Raw genomic sequence first — 18,759 nt, 5'->3', positions numbered from 1 at the left:
CTATGCAGCAGACACCAAGTATACTGTTTCATGTACCAAAAGTAGGCCAATCAGTAATTAGATTTCTTTTGTTTCTAAACTTGTGACCCTTACACATTCAAATCTGACAGACGTTCTCGGACATTGCAAAGTAACACTGACCCCAGGGCATAAAAGCATGTGCAGCTGTAGCGAATCACTCATTCAGCTTTAAGTGGTTTCAGACTGTTCTGCTCTGCTATTATTTACCAAATATGGTGTGTATATAGCACTCAACAGAACGGGCTTGAGGACTTGAGGTGAAGTCCAAGCTATTTATTTTCCAGAACCTGGCTGTGCTTATTTGACACTCGTATTACTATTTTGCATTCCTTGTTTTCCATGCAAGGTCCACAAACTGGTAAATTGAGAAGGACTCCAATATCCTCACTCGCAGGGTAGACAAACTGGACTCTCTAAGTATTGTAGTTGTTAAACTACAATATTGGAACAAGAGATTCTGTATACTAATTAGATTCTAAATTTCATAGCAAAATGGCTTAGTTGATATTTCCATGTACTTTACTTTTATTTTGTGGTTTTGGCTGTTTTCACAGTATTTCAAACTGCTTTTAGATGGGCCAATTCTATCTCAGCTGTTATCATTGTGACGTCATGCTGTGGGTGTATGATTTTATTTTTGTACAAACACTTGTCTAAATAAAATTGAGTAAATTCAATGTTTTCTTTCAATGATAGCAACCCTCGACAAACAAAAATCAGACAACCGTCAAAGATGTCAGTGGAAACTTCCGACACACTGCTTTGACACTTTTCTCTTAGCCAAGGATTTGGCGCTAAGTTGAGTCGTTCCTAATGAAAAATTCAAAAAATGCAAACCACTTAATGGGGGGGGGGGGACCAAGAGAGGCACCCTACAGCAGGGGTGTCAAACTCATTTTTGTCGCGAGCCGCATCGTAGTCGTAGTTTCCTTCTGAGGGCCATTATGACTGTCAACACCTTATATTACATACAGCATAGGCTACACAACAAACTGATGATAACTAGTTTTGGAATCACAGACTAGTAAAAGTAAAAACTGTTCAAATATTTGAAAAAGATGAATGGTAATAAGCATTGCAATATCTCTATTTAAACAACAATATCTCTATTTTTCAAAAGTCAAGGCAATTTGTAATTTCAGTATTGACACATGAAGTCCATTGATAAAATGATGTGGCGGGCTGTATCTGGCCCCGGGGCCTTGAGTTTGACACCTATGCCCTACAATATTTTATTTATTTTGTGAGTGTGGGATTGTTAGGATGGATGGAGGGAGGAGACACACAATGCAATTCGACAAGGTTGCCTCCCTCCCGACTTTACATTCTCAAACGGTTTGCTTCAATTTTCACTTCAACTTGAGCATGACCGCCGCACGGATGAACTCGCACAACTTTTCTTTGCAACCAAATGTGGCTCCATCAGACTCCTTTTCGGTTTACCAACTGAGATTTTCTGTACAAGCCCCACTGTTGTGGAGCCTGAGGAAAGCGTATTGAACAGGACCCTCCAAAAAAAAATAATAATAATAATAAGAAGAAGAAGGTGTCATGTCTGCGGCGCAGGGACTTTTGAACAGCGTCTTTTCGTGCTCCTCTCCAGCATCGAAGGCTATAACCAAACAGAGGCTGCGGCAAACCAGGAGCCTGGATCCAGCCATCATCAGACAATACGGCACCGGGACTGAAAGTGCAAATGTCGCGCAGTTGTCCGGATTTACTGTCCAGGACGCAGGTGTGTCCTCAAAACCGTTTACGCGCACCAAAACTTTAACGCTCAAAGAACCCATCGCGCCATGTATCTCTTCTCCCTCTATACCTTTGGACGTGTTCCCATCGTCTAACTTTTACTTTGACTACGAGGTTGCAAAAAGTTCCAAACGGACCACGACCGGGGATTTACCACTCCATGTGCGAGGCTCCGGGTTCACGCCGCCCGGCAGTACCGGCGCGCTCTTCTCGCCTCGGAGGTGGCTCCAGAGGAGGACCCAGCCACCGAGCTCGCATGCTGGCGTCGCATGGAAACCAGAGGTGACGATCTCCACGCGCCAATAAACTATATTAAAAAAAAAACTAAAACTAGGATTATTTTGATTTTGCATCGTCACTTGTGACTCAACACGCACGCACACACTTTTCTCTAGAATCTGCACATGGAAGCTGCATCACAGCAGTTGTCCTGAGCAAAGGGATATTGGTTGTTACCACTATGTGTGAGAGGACAAGTTCTAATAATGTCAGAAGAAGTCATTCTCTGGGGTGAGCCAAATAATCTCTTACGATGCTGTAAAGGTTTAATTATTTTCAACTAAAGGTGCATTGAAGCACACAAATGGCATTTTCACCCAGTGCTGCACTCATAGAGGGGATTGGGCTTCAGCAGACTGAAATTGAGGCTTAGAATGAAATCTTTTCCAAAACATACTTTGAATGCTTATTTTTAGCAGGGGGGCTTTATCAGTTGCATAGTTGGCACAAGTCCACACGCGCTAGTTGAAAGGTATGATTGGTTTCCCACTTGTTTTGCAGACCTTTGTTGGTTTGGTGCTTTTTCCCTCTTTGTTTACGGCTTTACAGTGTGTGAGAGAGTGTGCACGCGTGCGGGTGCTTGTGTTGGGAAGGTCTTAAAGGACTTGGTTCTCACGCTTGGGAGGAGGCGTCGGGTCAAAAACCATGCAGCCCTTGACATTTTTTTTTATCCCGCTTCCTGTTCCAGAGAGGTTCTCAACAGCTTTGCTATGGCCATTTTCCCTCTCCTTCTCTTGGTGCAGTTGAGATGGTCTAATTTTTTTTGTTACCCTCTGCTAAATCTCATTTTTCCATGCTCCTGTCACCCCTCCTCTTTTCACTCTGTAATGGGTCCATTGAGGATAACCACAAGGCTATCACTGTGGCATGATTGGTCGAGTCTGAACTAAAAAAAACAAATGCGCCTCAGACTCTACAGTATGTTATAGTAAAAGTTTTGAGTTTCATGGTGTGCAATGGTTTTGTGATATCACATAACTTATTTATTAAATATTAAACCAGTCATACATGAAATTGTCCTCAGAGGTGAATACGAGTTAATATAAATATGAGAGTTAAACATTTGCTTTATAATGAAATGCATCACGCTCTGTTTTATTGGCCTAAGAAGGTTGATATTTAAGTTCCTAACACTTCATGCAATTGCTGGAAAATTATATTAAACTAACAAAAAGATGTAGTAAAATACTGCAGTGACTCAAGAAGACCACTAGATGACAATGTATTACAAACTTTGGTTGACTTTAACGAGTCAATTGCATTTCTGTCAATATTATCTCAGAAATAAGATTTTAGAAAAATCACTTTACTTCACCTGAGTCTCCTTTCGCCACCTCCTGCATTAAGAAACAAACGTCTTCTCATTTTTTAACACTCACATTCAGTTTGAACGTATAGATTACGCACGCCAGACAAAACGGAAAAGTTGAACTGAATTCTGGTAACAGGCATGTTCATTTTAATTACAGACCAGAAAGTTGGTTGTCTATGAGCAGACAGTATAAAATATACATCAGCAGTTGATGTTGCATATATCTTTTCTTTTCTTTTTTTTTTTTTTTTATTGTTTAGGGTAAAATTCTTATTCTTATTCTTATTATCATATTACTTTATTTTTTTGACTACCTTAAGTTACATTTATCCCCCCCTCCCTGTGACATTATTAAATGTATGCAGCAATAGAGATTTATATATTAAAACTACCAATTTGGGAAACCTGACAGCTGGTGTTAAAAAATTAATACATCAAACAAGAAATAAGGTTATTAAGATCACTAATACAGAGATGAGTCAAGTATGCAGCAGTGTAGGGGATGCCATCAGAAAAAGCAGTTGGATGCTATAATCGATGATACCATGAAAGCAATAACACTCAGCCCATTTTTCCCCTGCTTTGTTCTTGCGCAACAATATATTTTTAAAAAATCTGTATATTTGGCTTCAGGGTTCATTGTCGTGTAATTTACTCTTAAGACATATGAAAAATATACATTGTGAAAAGGAAAGGTGTTGTAGACAGAGTGCATTCCACCACTGTCTAAAGTAGACATTCTATAAGTAGACTTGTGTTGACGAGGGTCTCGATGAGCTGTTGGAGATTTGTCTGGCAGCATCCCAGCGTGGGTGATCTCACGTCTCCTTCGGGATGTTTTCTAAACAACGAAGGGAAAAAGCACTGCTTGGAATAGAAGACAGGCGCAAAGTAAACATTAATATCCGCTCAGAGACCCTTTCTGTTGTCAATTAAAGCTCCCCTCCAGCAAGTGGGCAGCCGTGCGGGATTTCATCATCAATACACAAAGCACTGATCTAATAGTTAGCTTTTTTACAGTCTTGAAGGCCAAAAGTGTACATCCCTGTTTGTTTAGAGTATGCATGTCCAAAGTAAAGTGACCCTGTTCTTTTAAATGTAGTTAGTTACGGGTCAGAGGAAAGGCATTTGTTACACACACACACACACACACACACACACACACACACACACACACACACACACACACACACACACACACACACACACACACACACACACACACACACACACACACACACACACAGAAATTTGATCTGCATCAACTAGCAAACCCAATTAGTGAAGTCCAAAGTTAGCGTGATCTTACACTTCCAAACACAACACTGTCTGCATAGTTGTTTCTAAGGAACACAAAAGAAAATTCACAGATGAACAATGAATAGCAGACGTTATCTGAGGATAAACTCAGTGCAAGTTCAGCCATGCAGTATTAAGTCTATGCGAGATCATTTCTGAGCACTGGGAACTTATTCTTGTACTTCAGTCGCTTTCAGTGTGGCAGCTTGTATATTTATCTGTAAGGAATTCTAGGTCAAAGTGTCAAGCAGAGGTGCTTTAAGATGAGACACTGTAGGTCCTAATGCCCCTCTCCAGCTTTGTGTCACCAGTGCATTCTACCTGTATTTGTTTGTTTTACTATTTACTGTCCATTGATCCATAAACTTGTACATTATTGTGCACGGACCCTTCAATTTGCTGAGTTAAAAACAACCCAATTTGGGTGAAAAAAAAATGGGCCAAAAGGTTGTTTTGCACCAAACAACCCATTTATTGTACAAAGCAAACCATGCATCCGTCCGTCTGTTTGTCCATCCATTCATCCATCCATCATGTTGATGTATTTGTATGTTAAGATGATCCTAATTTTTTCAAGAAAATAAGATATTTAACTTTTTTTTTTCTTCAAGAAAAGACTGGCTCACCATATCATTGCAAATCAGTTTTTCTTGCTGCTGAATATGGAAATACAGAAAACACTACCATTAAACATTAAGAATATAGTAATGGCTCCAGGCACAAAGTAAGGATAGTGATGGACCTTTCCTCCCTCATTGTGAAACTGCCAGGCAGCGAGAAAGCAAAACAAAGTGAGGCAAACCGCAGCTAAAAATAGAAAAGTAGTTCTGCAGAGGAAGATTTTGAGCCAAGTTCAAGAAGCCAGTTTTGTTTGAATTGTATGGGAGGCACGTGTGTTTGTTCAATTCAGCACATGCTTTGCCATCATACTTAGTTCATTAGTGGTTGAAATTTAAAAACATCTCAAGGTTTTCTGAAACGCTACTTCAATTGATGTTTTTTTCACGTTAGCACGTTATTGATACTTTATTGCCATCAAATGGATACTTTTTTTGCCACAATGCTCGGTAAAAATGAGGGCACCCAAAATATTTGATAAATATGTTGTTTACTTTTCTGTGGCGTACTCTATGCCACCCCACGGTGGTGGTGTGCTCATTTGCAAGTACCAGTGTCTTTCCTAGTGCATTTAGTGAACTCTGACCAATAGAGGACGCCAATTAGCTTCACTCAATCTTGCATGAGCAGTGCAAACCCGAGGTGCTGAACACTTCTGCATCTGGATACAAGTTCATGCACACGCTTTGCAAATGATGAATCACGCTACAAATATGGATAGGCTGCAGCTGTGCACTTCTACGAGCATGTGCAAGGCCCTCTTTGTCCTGACTCCCAAGTATCTGATACAAAAACAGCTGGACATAATGTGTTTTATGGCCAAATACATGTGATGAACAGCAGATTGGAATTTAAGAAAAAAAAAAGATTTTAGTTGTTGGATTGATCTAACTCAATTTGTAGATTTGCTAAAACATGAAATGAACATTTAGGTAGACACAAGCCTTTATCTCTCTCTCTCTCTCTCTCTCTCTCTCTCTCTCTCTCTCTCTCTCTCTCTCTCTCTCTCTCTCTCTCTCTCTCTCTCTCTCTCTCTCTCTCTCTCCTCTTTCTCATAACAAGCTTGCGTCACTTCCAAGTTGAACTCCCATTTTCCCTGCTGGGAGTTTACCCATAAATATTCCTATGTGCCTAAATGACTGTTGAGAGAATGGGAGCTCCTTAAAATTTCGAAAGAAAATAAAAGAGGAAAAATAGATTATATGTTTCATCACCCTCGGGTTATTATTTAGCATTGTACTGAGGTAGGAATTGTCTCAATATTTGTAACAAGCAAACAAGGAGCAAATCATCGGAATTCCTCTGCTTCTCTGGCTTTGTGCTTTATAAGTCTTATGTCACTCTGCAAAATCCTTCAACGCTATGAATGCGATAGAAATGAGATGTTTTGTCTAATGAAAACAAGACTACAAACAGAATGAGGTCCAATGAGGAGCTGTTTGTATCAACAAAATCCACAGCTGAGGGTCTAAAAATGCTAATGCTCAACTTAAATGATACGATTTGTTTTGTCAATCACCACAGTCAGATAAATTCATTCTGTGCCTTGGACCTGGTGTGACCGATATGCCCCGCCCGATTACCGTACGCTGCCGCCCGCGGACAGAGGTTGTCGGTGGAGGTAAGACAAAAAAGAAAGGAGGCAGCGGGGTGACAGTTTTGTGAGAATGCAGGACCGCAGGACACAAGTGCAAGCTTGGCACTCTATAGATCGGGGTCTCCAAAGTGGTGGGCCTGTTCTAAAAATAGCTCACCAGTGATAGGACGTTGTGATGTTGTTGTACATCTGAAAATGTAAACACGAGTCGAAATTTAAAGAAACACTGCGCACATTGACATTTTCCTAATTATAGTGAGAAATAACTAGAATGAGTGCCTTCAGATGAATGAGTATCATTAATTAGCAATAATAACATAACATGCATGGCTGCAATCAGAAATAACAGGAGGAGAGCGTGCTCCGACTCTCCGAACGTAAACATTCTCACAGTAGCCGGTAAAACTGTAACACAAACATGGACCCTCACATGTTGTTTGCATGATATCTGGCAGTGGGAGCTTGTTTACCTGCCGGTTGAGTTTCAGAAGCACCTGTGGATAAAGCCAAACTGTTGCAGGGCTTTTTTCTTTCTGGACCTGGATTTGACACCTCTGTCTCCAAGTATGTTCTCCACACTTAATAGTTGTCATCTTGGTACCATTAGCACTTGCTTTGTTTGATACTGCACGTGGGAGGGGGGGGGGGGGTTGTGTTGTTGGCACAGTAATGCAGCAAACCAAAAGGTGAGCGTGCTATTGAGATGTGCATTGGACCTCAAATATGCCTAATTGAAGTATCTTGAGAGCACACCTGGGTCACATTTGCTTAGACTTGCAGGGAGTGTGTGTTAATGGACATTTAATAGGCTTCGAAATTATTTACACGCCTGCCCGCATGTGTTTATGTGAGTGTGTATGTCTTATGGCTTTACAGCTCTTGTCTATCCATGTGCAACTGTGCATGTGCGTGCAAATGGTTGCTTGTTGTTGTTTGTATCCTGCAAATGACCCAAAGTCATCTTATCGTCTCCAGCTCACCTGTGACCCGAATGACAACAAGTAATATAGAAAGAGGATGGATGGTTGCACCAATTCCTCCTTCCCCTCCAAAAATATCCTTACCTTATGCGACGTGAGCAATAGGAAAAAAAAATATCTCTGCACTTTGTAGCCGCCGCTGGTTGTGAGGTTTGGCCTGTTACCACAGCAACGACTCAGTGATGTAAACAGAGGCTGTAGGAGGAACAAGTACATAATGTGTCCCTCTCCAAAGAGCAGTTTACATGATGAAAAGACTCTGACGCACTTTTTGCAAATTGTCGGCAATGGAAAAAAAAATCTGACACTAATAGGTGAATGTGGCTGATCTGCAAACAGCGTCAAAAATATCTCAAGGCACAAAACATCCTCTACTGTAAGCATCTGTCATACATGACTTGATGTTTAAACAGAGAACACGTTTACATTACATTTCCCAGCAACAGGCACCAATTTAGGTTTGAAACTTTATCCGTAGCCCTTGTGAATAAAGTCTCTCCATAAGCCACTTAGCATAGGAATATGAAGCTTCAAATTTGCTTTTTGAACCACTTGTTGTATTTGTTGCGATTCATCAATTGAGGAAGACTATGAATGGAAAAAGCTACGGTACGCAGAGCTTGTGATGGAGTGTCAGCAGAGGGGCTGTAGAGCAACAACTTACCCTTTGGAGGTCGGCTGCTGTGGCTTTGTGGGGCTTTTAACCAAGGGCTTCCTAAAAGACATCGGCTTCTCAGAATCAGAAGCTCAGAAAGCCCAGAAAGACCTCTCCAAAGAAACTGTGAAAGGGAGCTTCTGGCTCTGGCTATGAAGAGGAGACAAAAGCTGGGGGGCTAAGTCAGTCACATAGCAGAAGCCGAGCATCCAAATCCACTTGCAGGGAGCAGCGGGGAGATGTCCTTGACGCTGCCCCGCCATCCTGTCAGTGTACTTTCAGCCCATTGTTGAATTGAGAGTACCATCTACAGGCGTCAAAACATACAACTGGTTCATGAAGCAAATTTGAAGCTTCATTTTCCCATCACTCCACAGCACAGTGCACGGTCAAACAAGTTATTAATTGACCTAGAGATAAGATTTAGAAGAAATCAAAAATTCAAGATATACTGGATACAACGTGACCAATGGGGGTCTGACTCCTTTCTGGGGGCATGGTATTAGCTGCAGGCATTTCTCGAAGTGGTTTATAATGACCCGACTGACCTGTGCATATGGAGTCTGTATGTTTGTGAGAGAGTTTTATAGCATGAGGCAGTGGGAGTGTCAACTGAGGAGTCAAGCTTGGATTGCAGCTGCATTCCAGAGTGAGCAAAATACATGAGATGGATTTGTAAACGCCCCCCCCCCATTTCTCTTCTTTGTCTGTCTGTTTGTTTGTTTGTTTGTTTGTTTGTTTGTCTGTCTGTCTGTCTGTCTGTCTGTCTGTCTGTCTGTCTGTCTTTCTTTCTTTCTTTCTTTCTTTCTTTCTTTCTTTCTTTCTTTCTTTCTTTCTTTCTTTCTTTCCTGCTTAATTGACAAATGCATGTGGTTCCACATTGAGCATGAAGATGGGGAAAAAAAGGTGAAAACACTCCAACTGACTTTTGATCATGTTTGGCAAAGTGCTGCAATATCGTACTGTCGCGGTATGGCTCCTCATTTTGCTTGTCTCACTCACATTATCTGCTGTGAGCATGAGCAGCATTCCTCTAAGGTCGCTGTGTTTACAATGCCAAATAAATATTTGAAACAACAAAAATTCAGGTTGGATATGCGTGAGACAGGCGTGACCCTTTGCAGACGTAAATATACGAAAACACACTTTGCTCCACTGCAGATGTTCATCAGACTACACACTCGCGTTACGTCACTCAATGGGCATCTTATGTGGTTGTTGCTTCTATTGCTGCCTCCCCTGGGAGCCTGCACCGGCTGTTATTGCAGCTCACTCAAGTAGCATCAAACTCGTTGAACTCAACAGTTAAAACATATTTTTGTAGCTCAAGGATTTAATTTTTTTTTTACATTGCACTGACATGCCTACAATACACAAAAACAACCTTGACTTTTGTTTTTGTTTATGTTTTGTTTGGCAGTTGTCCCCATATACCACACACACATACAAACACACACACGCACGCACACACAAGTTTTGTACTTGAAAAACCAAAACTTGTACTTGAAACTGAAAATATATGTGTTGAGCTTGAAACTTGAAAAATCAAAAAAATATTCAAAACAAAAATACTTGTATAAAAGGTTTTTCGAGTTGAATTAGTTTTGCTTGGGGGTGTTTTCTCCAAGCAAAATTTGAACAGGTTCCCCTCTCTCCAAGGGACATTGTGACCTAAAACTTTGAAAAGTAGGCTACTTTATATATTCCATTCCAAAAATATTGAAACACTGAGGCCAATAATTGTATTTTTTGCTGTTGACCGAGAGCAGCTGGTTTTGACACCAAAAGATAAATGACACAAGAGAGCATTTCAGCTTTTGTTTCCAGGTATACACATCTGGATCTGAGCAATTGGGAGACAAGATTTGGAAGAAAATATGGAAAATGAATCAGAGCCGTTGCACAAACATTGTCAAAAGCCAGTACTGTCATTTGGAATGTCACGAAGAAGGAAGAAACCACCGTTGTGCTAAGTAACAGATGTAAAACAGGTAGATGAAGGGAAACAACAGCAGTTAATGACAGAAGCATTGTGAGAGCTGTTAAGAAAGCTCCAAAACAACTGTTACTGACATCAGCAACAAGCCCCAGCAGGCAAGAAGACCATGAAAAATGGCAAAGAGTCTATACCACAGAATGCAAACCACTCATTAGCCAGAAGAATAGGAAGGCAAGAATGGAATACAGAAAGATAGAGACACTTTGAGACAAAGATAAGACTTCACCACTATTATATAAAATCTACAGCTTCAAGATAAATAAAGAGATGATTTATTTTAATTTTGATTAGGAAAATGTCAGCATATATTTTGGGGCAATCAGTAAATTCTTAACTGCTTTCAATACACCCCTTTCTAGTCGGCTATATAGCCACACTTCCTCCTAGTTTCCATGTCTAAGTGTGTGTCAGCAGAGAAACTGGACATATTTTGTCCATACTAAATCATTGTACGTTATGTCCAAAAAGGGCAGCACCAAGTTGGCACCAATTGTTATATACACATCTGCATCTCATCATCTACGTACCAATTTGCAAAAATTAACTACTCCATGGTTCACTTATGAGAGAATGAGGAAACAAGCAGCTGACATGCAGTTGTTCTCATGCTAGATTTTGGGCTATGGGGTGCTATTGCACTGTCAGAAAGTTTTAAAACACTACAAAGTTCACAAGAAGACATGGTGTTCCAATACAATTCCTGTGTTTGTGCTGAAGCTGTACACTGTGTGTTTATGAGGGCAGGGCAGGCTTATTTGCACATAAGGTTAGCGCTGGTGCACATTTGAACGTATTTGTAAACACTTTTGGATGTATTTTGAAATTTCTAGGGGGGCAATACTGAACCTTTTTTTTTTTTTAATCGCACGATAAACTGATGAAATATTGAAGATTGAGAGTAAATTAATAACAATTCATGGAAAAATGATTAGCATTTGGATTATGATGTCAATTCTTCCTATGGGCCAGGGAAGAAGGCCTTGCTGGGGATTTTTTTCAGCCAGAAATTTTTCCTTTTTAGAAATAAGTTGTGTTCTGAAACTCATTAAAATTAAATTGGTATCAATGTGTATGTTTCTATTAATATAAAGGAGAAATCATACATTTATCTTAAATATTCACACAGCACATGCATGAAACTACGAACGCATAGTTACATGTCTGTGCACGCACACACACACGTGCACACAAGCACACACACACACGCACCCACACACGCACACACACACATTCCCCAGATATGAGGTCATCCATCGGAGCTTTGTTCAGCGTCTGTTTTACTTTACCTTCTTTTACGTGCTCCCACACTTTTTTCCCCATTACCCCCTTTCAGACTGTGATAAATTATTACAATTTTGCAATTGGAACTGCGATTTTGAAGTTATCAACTACAACTATAGTGACAAAGTTCCAAGAAAATTTGAACCTTATTGCTTTTCATTAGTTTTTCATTTCGTATCAGAAAAATAACTTAATTCATGCTTTCAGATTCTTCCATGAGCAGTTCTGAAGTTTGTTTCATGACCCTCCACACCCTTTGTCCTCTCTGTGAGGGAGGCAAGCTTGTCCTGCGTGACGCAACGCTGGTAAATGCCTCCACTGGGTGCTTGAAACATCTATTCTGCAAGTGTTTAATAAACACATCAAAGTCTCTCTCTCTGTTGCCCAGTGGCGCATTGTCCTGTTTCATATGGCATACTTTCCACTCCAATTGTGATGTCATGCACCATCCAGGCGTTAAGGTCATGATCACACAACAAACGGTAGCGTTTTGCAACTCAATCTGGACCTGGACCTGGGTATGAGAGAGTTGTCAAACCGTATGACAAAAAGGAGCTGAATAATACACCACATATGGGCTGCATGTCCATGCTTCACATCCCCCCCCCCCCTTCTTCCCACACAGCTTCTGGGTCACATTGGAAACACCATCTTGGGAGCTCCTCCCACTGAAGTATGAAACAACAGCCTTGTGCCTCGCAAATGAACTTAAGGGAAACGTGAAAAAAAATGTGTAAATTTCCTCTTGATCATCCTCTGGAATGTCTGACATTTTGTCTAGACGATGCCTATTTATTAGATTTTTGTTTTTCTAAAGACTCGGCGTCTTGTTTCCCATTCTCTCAGTTTAATTTCGGCGCACTATGCATATGTATTGCACAATAAGCGAAAGAAAAAAACATGTTTTTCTCGTGGTTCATCATAATGCACCATGAAATAAAATGGTTGGCTAAAAATGAGGCCACGAGTACATGCTAAGTCAAGAGCGCATTCACATTACCATATGTTTGTGTAGGCCCCTTGACTGTTTTACAGTTCCTCTCAGTGTTTTATCTTTATCTGTAGATATCAGTGCAAAGGAACTGTTCTTCTACAAATGTCTTGGCATTCTTTAAATTGTTGCGGTAGTATCTGATAAGCAAGAATTTGGCATCACTTCTTCTTTTTCAAATGCTGAATGGGCGCTTCGCGATGTAGAAACCCCCTCTTAGCCACAAAGTCCTGGATGCAATGTCTCCATTTGCTTTGCTCATTCTGTTTTTACAAGCTTTTACAGCCTGCAGAGGCTTTTGACAGATTGCTCAACATAGGTTCCACGTCAACAATTGCATAAACCAAACAATGTGCTCCCTCTTTTAGCCTTCCAGTGTCTTCCTCTCATGATTAAAATTAGCTGTAATAATAATAATAATAATAATAATAATAATAATAATAATAATAATAATAATAAACAGAGGGTAAAGTCAGTTTTGTTCAAATGAATTTATTTGATATTTTAGGAGCTTAAACTGCAGCATTATGTTTGATTGAAAAAAAAAAAATCACGAGTTTGAGACGTTTATTAATAATATATTCAAAGGAAAATTACTACCACGGCAACTGGAGCAGTATTTCGGAACCATAGATAATTTAATTCAAAATTCCCTTTATGATTGAATAAGAACTTAGCGAGCTTCCCGGCCCCTACGTCAGTACCATAGTGCGTTTATCAGTGTCAAACGCATAGTGGAGTATGCAAGAAAAAGGTATTTGATAGGCGAACCTACAAAATAAAAGTATACCACTTTATTACGCTTAATGCCTCTGCCTATTTCAAAGCACACGGCACATGTGTTTATAAAGACAATCCGTGTTTCTAAATGATGAATATCAGAGATATTCTGTTTTATTAATTCAAAAACATTTGTAGTATTCAGTTAACTCAAAGGTAGACAAAACTTTACGTATTATGTTATGCAGTTTATCATAACAAGGCTAAAATAACAGTGAAAGTGCAATAGAAATATAACTGAGTTGAATTGAGAATATTTTCTTTGCAAAGGCATTTTGTTCTTACAGGTGATAGTTATTATTGTATTTATTCAGTTGGGCAGATGTACCTAAATATTTGGCGTGTTTCATGTGTGCATATATAGATGATGTGAAGTGTACGCATTAAACGCAAATTTTAGCGGGACAAGATGAGTTTTAATATGAAAGTACATAGCGGAAGTGTTATTTCAAATAACATGTGCTTGTTGTGAATATCTGCAGTTCCTCACTTGGTTCAGCATCTTGTCTTCATCAGCAGCGCTCAGTGAGCGCGTTGTGTGGATCCGTTACGCACGACGCACGATGGCGTCCTGGATTCTGACACAACCATCTGACGGTTGTAGAAAAATCAACACGAATCTATTCGGAGATATGCAGTAGAGAAAAAAACACGTCCAAAAAATGCTCTGCGTTGTTGCAGAAGGAAGATAAGCGGAGAGTTTTTGTACGCTAAAGTCTGAGGCGCGCGCACTTATTTGGACTTAATAACTTGGAAGCAAGATCGCGTCTGTTCCATATATATTTCGGAGTGTTTATTGGTGGATATTTGTCTGGGCCATGGGAGACGCCGTGTTCCTCGACAGGCAAAATTCCTACCTAGTAAGTTTTTCCATGAATTATAATTTTTCCAATAAGTCTATCGAACTCGTTGCGTTGTGTTTCCCCTGGAGCGTGTGTCCACTGTCACAGCAAGCGCGTGACGGAAAATGACACATTTTAATTTAGGTTTAGATTTTTGTGGTCTATTTCATTCAATGTGACAGTAACATGCATTTTAATTACATGCCACGGTGAAAATGAATCTTGATATGACTTTTTAAATGGATAGAGAAATGGCATAAACTCTTCGTGGTGGAAAGTTGCATGCATTTTATTTACACCACTTGTACAAGACCACGCGTGTTTCCTGGTTTTGTGGCATACAAATTTCCTCTGAAAATTGCTCAGCGGCGCTGCACAGCAGTGCTGCCAAGAGCCACAAGTTGTTGTTGGGATTTGACAATGAGGGCAAAACAGACACATATGGGCCAAGGCCAGTGAGATCATTTGAAAAGTGCAGAGAAGCGACAGGTTGCTTGCGCAGCTGGTTGGTGTCATTACAATGTGGGAAAGCTCTGTAGCTACACTCAAAGAATGCATATCTGGCATTTTAACCTATAGTCAAAGAGTACCATGATTGGAAACACACATTTTATAATTCATGTACTGTAAATAATTATTAGCATACGTGATGGTTTAGTTAGTAGATATAAATTGACTCCCCACATCCCATTGCCAAAGTCATGTCGAGAAACCATGCAAGATATACAACCAATTATAGCAGTAGTACTGAATAGTTTTGTAACAGTACACCAAAAATCACTGTTCAGTACGTACATTCGTCTATGGTACGGTTCACATTGAATTTCGTAAGTAAATGTAATACATTGAACTGCTTTTTTTTAATGAATTGAATTAATTTAACTCAATATAATCTTCTGATAATAAATGAACAAATAAATGAGAAATTCTAGAATAAAAACAAAGCTATAAATAACAGATGAGATCTTTTATGACATTGATGAATGTGCAAGATCAACAGTTTTCTTTTTGGACATCGAATGAGGCAAACAAGTACATGAGTAACAGTTTGCATTGTCATGCTTTTAAAACACTAATGGGCTTTGTTATTACTTTGGCTCAGCCGGGAAGATGCTGTTTAAATGCCACTGGAATTTGTGTTTGCGCAACTCAAGTTTTCTCGTGCTGAAATGGTATCCACGTGGCTTCACTACTGGAGTACATGTGTACATATGCAATTTTATTTATTATTTGTATTGCACATTTTTCTGTCCATTTGCTGGAATGCTGAGTTTACCAGAAAAAGTTTGTGTGAAAAGGAAAAACATTCGAGATTCCAACCTTGGAAAGGCAAAGACAGCATTTTACATGCAAAGCTTTGTATTGTTGTGGCATATGTGATTAAGATTTGGATTTTGGATATAATAAAAAACATATATTAAATAAATATGAGGAGTGATATTTTCAACTTTGGATGATATATCAAGACATCTATTGTAACTGTACTGTCGCTTCAGCTACTTGCTTTAACCTAGTTGCAAGCAGAAGCATAGACGCTATGCGACCGCTTGTGACAGTCAACTGCCAGTGTTTAGTATTCTCGTAAATCCATTTTAAAACTCATCTGAACTTGGTGCAAAAATGCAGCAAGCCAGGAGAAAAGTGGTTTTGTGTTAATGCAGGATTATGACGCCGTAACATTCTGGCAATAAAAAAACTCCAATAGGCTCGATAAATATTTTGGATTGTAATTTACCAGAGCAGAGTGTCTTTGAAGCCAGAGAATGTGTGTGGGATGATGTGTAGCAGCACCTCATGGTGAGCAGTCTGTAACTGTTAATCCCTGGTCTTGATGCAGCTGCCTGCGCATTGCTCATGTATTAGGGTGTGTATTTTCACTCAAGGGAACTGAGCATTGTGTTACTCCCTTTGGTGAAATTTTCATAAATAGCATCATTGGTTTACCAACTATGTTTTACATTGTATTAAGGAAGAATTGCGCATATTATACAGTGACAGTGTGCAATTTATCCATCCATCCATCCATCCATCCATCCATCCATCCATCCATCCATCCATCCATCCATCCATCCATCCAGCTATTTTCCATAATATTTTTTTATCCTTTGGCTCAATTTACAATAGGTGTTCAAAAGGAGAAGGAAGAAGCAAAAAAATAACCCTCTACATACAGCTGACTAGTCTCATAACCAATGGAGGTGGCTGTTTTCCTTCCTTTTGAATGCAATGTACGAGAGGTGCCGCGTCTTTGACATGGCAGAGGCACAAACAGATTTTCAGGAGTCGGAAACACAATCATTGATAAGGAACTGCGATCAGACCATGGGTGGAAGATATGTACATATATTGCTGGACAGGGCAAGTACAGGAGGCAGCAACTGCACCCCCAAAGTCTGAGCCACGTGCCCAACACATAGTGGACGGACGGACGGATGGCCGGCCGGTCGGGCGGACGGCGTCAACGCGGACTGGTGTACTTACCAAAAAAACCAAAAAAAAAGGAAAACAAATTTCAGGGTTGTTGATGGAAGTGGAAGTGGGCACTTCCTTCCACCCTGATCGTTTGTGTCCGCCAAAATCCCAAACCTTCCAAGCGAGGCTTGCACCAGCATGAAAATCAAGTTGTGCTACTTTTTACGCTTGAGCGCAGTTGCACCAACTGCAAATATAGAATCCATTGAGTCAAGAGCACACGGACGACAATAAACACACTTACCTCGAAGCTAAATAATTGTTAAGTCAGATTTCTTGCTCATTGTAGTGTGTTGCAATGTGTGTACTAGACCTGCACTGAGCTGTGAAAAGTAATGTTTGCACTGCCACCTCACTGAAGATGACCATACCGGTTCAACAATATGAGACGGAACCAAAAATGACGATTGTTGGTTTCCAGGGCAACAACAGAGATGCTATAGAGTCCATTTTTCAAGCTAGTATAAGATCACATCAATTCAACTGCAGGATTATAGCGATTGTATTGTGATGTAAACATAAGCCCTGACTACTGGTCAAAGTTAGGAGGAACTGAAAAACAATTGAAGACTATGACATCAATGCTGAATCATCAGTCACATGTGCCATGCGTTGTCTTCTTGTTACACAACGACAGCACATCCAAAGAGGATCCCAATTTATGAAGCATTGCCATCTGCTGTTGACTGAAATTGACTTCAAGGTGTCAGCAAGACGACCCTGTGGGCACTATGAGGTCAATTTTAGTCGACAGTGGGCGACAGTGCCGCATTAAATGTCCACCATCTTGATTGACTGAAAATCTCGTCGCAGGAACAAAATTTTAATCAGGATATCGTGTTTGGACTAATGGGGCACAGAACATATTGCAAAGAAAGTTTTTCACTTTGCTTTAAATTAAGCAAATCCTATAGTTTTATCATATGAAATCACAAGGTTTGACCTCATACTACTCAGTCTGCATATTTACTGCGGAATGTAGCAAGAGCTGGGTAGTGTTGAAAACGGGACATGTGGCAGACGCACATATATGAAAAAGATTCATTACCCAGCTTAATTTACGTATGTGTCTTAGACTCCTGTGTCATTTTGCGTCTGTCTCTCATCACCAGCCACAAACACAAAATGCTTTCTCTTCCTGTGGCTTATGTGTTTATAGAAGTCCCCGAATTCTCCCTGGTGTGCCGCATTTTTCATCCCACTTTGACGTCACACATTTCACTTTGCTGTGCCTTGTCTTTAACTTGATGACACCTAACGCGCTCTTTTCACCGTGAGCCAAATATTATTACGTGCCTGTCGTTCCTCTACTTTCTGATATGTTTATTTTACTGCGCGGCCGCTCCCAGAGCAAACAGCCCTGGCAAAAGAAAACAAGATAGTCTGTCTTACCTCTCTTTAGTGAAAAGAGGTCAGGTACCTTTTTTTCCCCTTTGTTCTCATTACTAAATGTGTGTCTGTGTCAGCAGCCAACCATGTGTCCTCTTAGTCATTGGTGTTGTGAGTGTATTTACACTGATCACAAGTTTTCTGAAACATATTTTGACCTGGAACCAGCAGACATGATGGTAAGACTGCAGTGCTCTAAATATATTTGCTTGAATATTCATGTTCTGAATATACTTTCTGACCTTGAAAATGCAGTCATTTTCAAAGCACAAGAAACAATCTCCAAGGGGTTGTTAATATTTCAACGTGACTCCATTTGTATTTATTGACTGTGCGCTTCAAAGCGCTATAATTGTGGTGCAACTGCATAACACTGCAGGGAGAGAGTTTAGGAGTGCTTCTTAGCGTTCCACAGTCGTCACTACCAGCTCGTCATGAAAACAACGCCCATCTCTCGTCTTCCTCAGTAGAACCTGTTGTATGGGGGTGCAGTGG

At 40.2% G+C, this 18,759-nt stretch overlaps 1 protein-coding gene across 3 annotated transcripts in view; it reads left to right on the top strand.

Annotated features, from left to right (window-relative positions):
- Positions 1-1,421: 1,421 nt before the first annotated feature.
- The window catches only part of LOC147062642 (rho GTPase-activating protein 6-like), a 33,927-nt gene continuing 16,589 nt past the window's right edge, over positions 1,422-18,759 (top strand). Inside the window, exon 1 of one of the 3 annotated variants that reach the window (XM_085921926.1) lies at positions 1,422-2,052. In XM_085921926.1, coding sequence (XP_085778052.1) covers positions 1,573-2,052 — 480 coding nt within the window. In that variant the 5' untranslated portion in view covers positions 1,422-1,572. Of the gene's footprint in view, positions 2,053-13,911; positions 14,422-18,759 lie in introns of those variants that run through there. The other 2 variants (XM_085921919.1, XM_085921933.1) reach the window with 2 other exon arrangements.

This window comes from Syngnathus leptorhynchus, chromosome 1, assembly GCF_054491065.1.
Source record: "Syngnathus leptorhynchus isolate UIUO chromosome 1, UIUO_Slep, whole genome shotgun sequence".
NCBI lineage: Eukaryota > Metazoa > Chordata > Actinopteri > Syngnathiformes > Syngnathidae > Syngnathus > Syngnathus leptorhynchus.
This window is presented reverse-complemented; position numbering and strand designations above follow the sequence as displayed.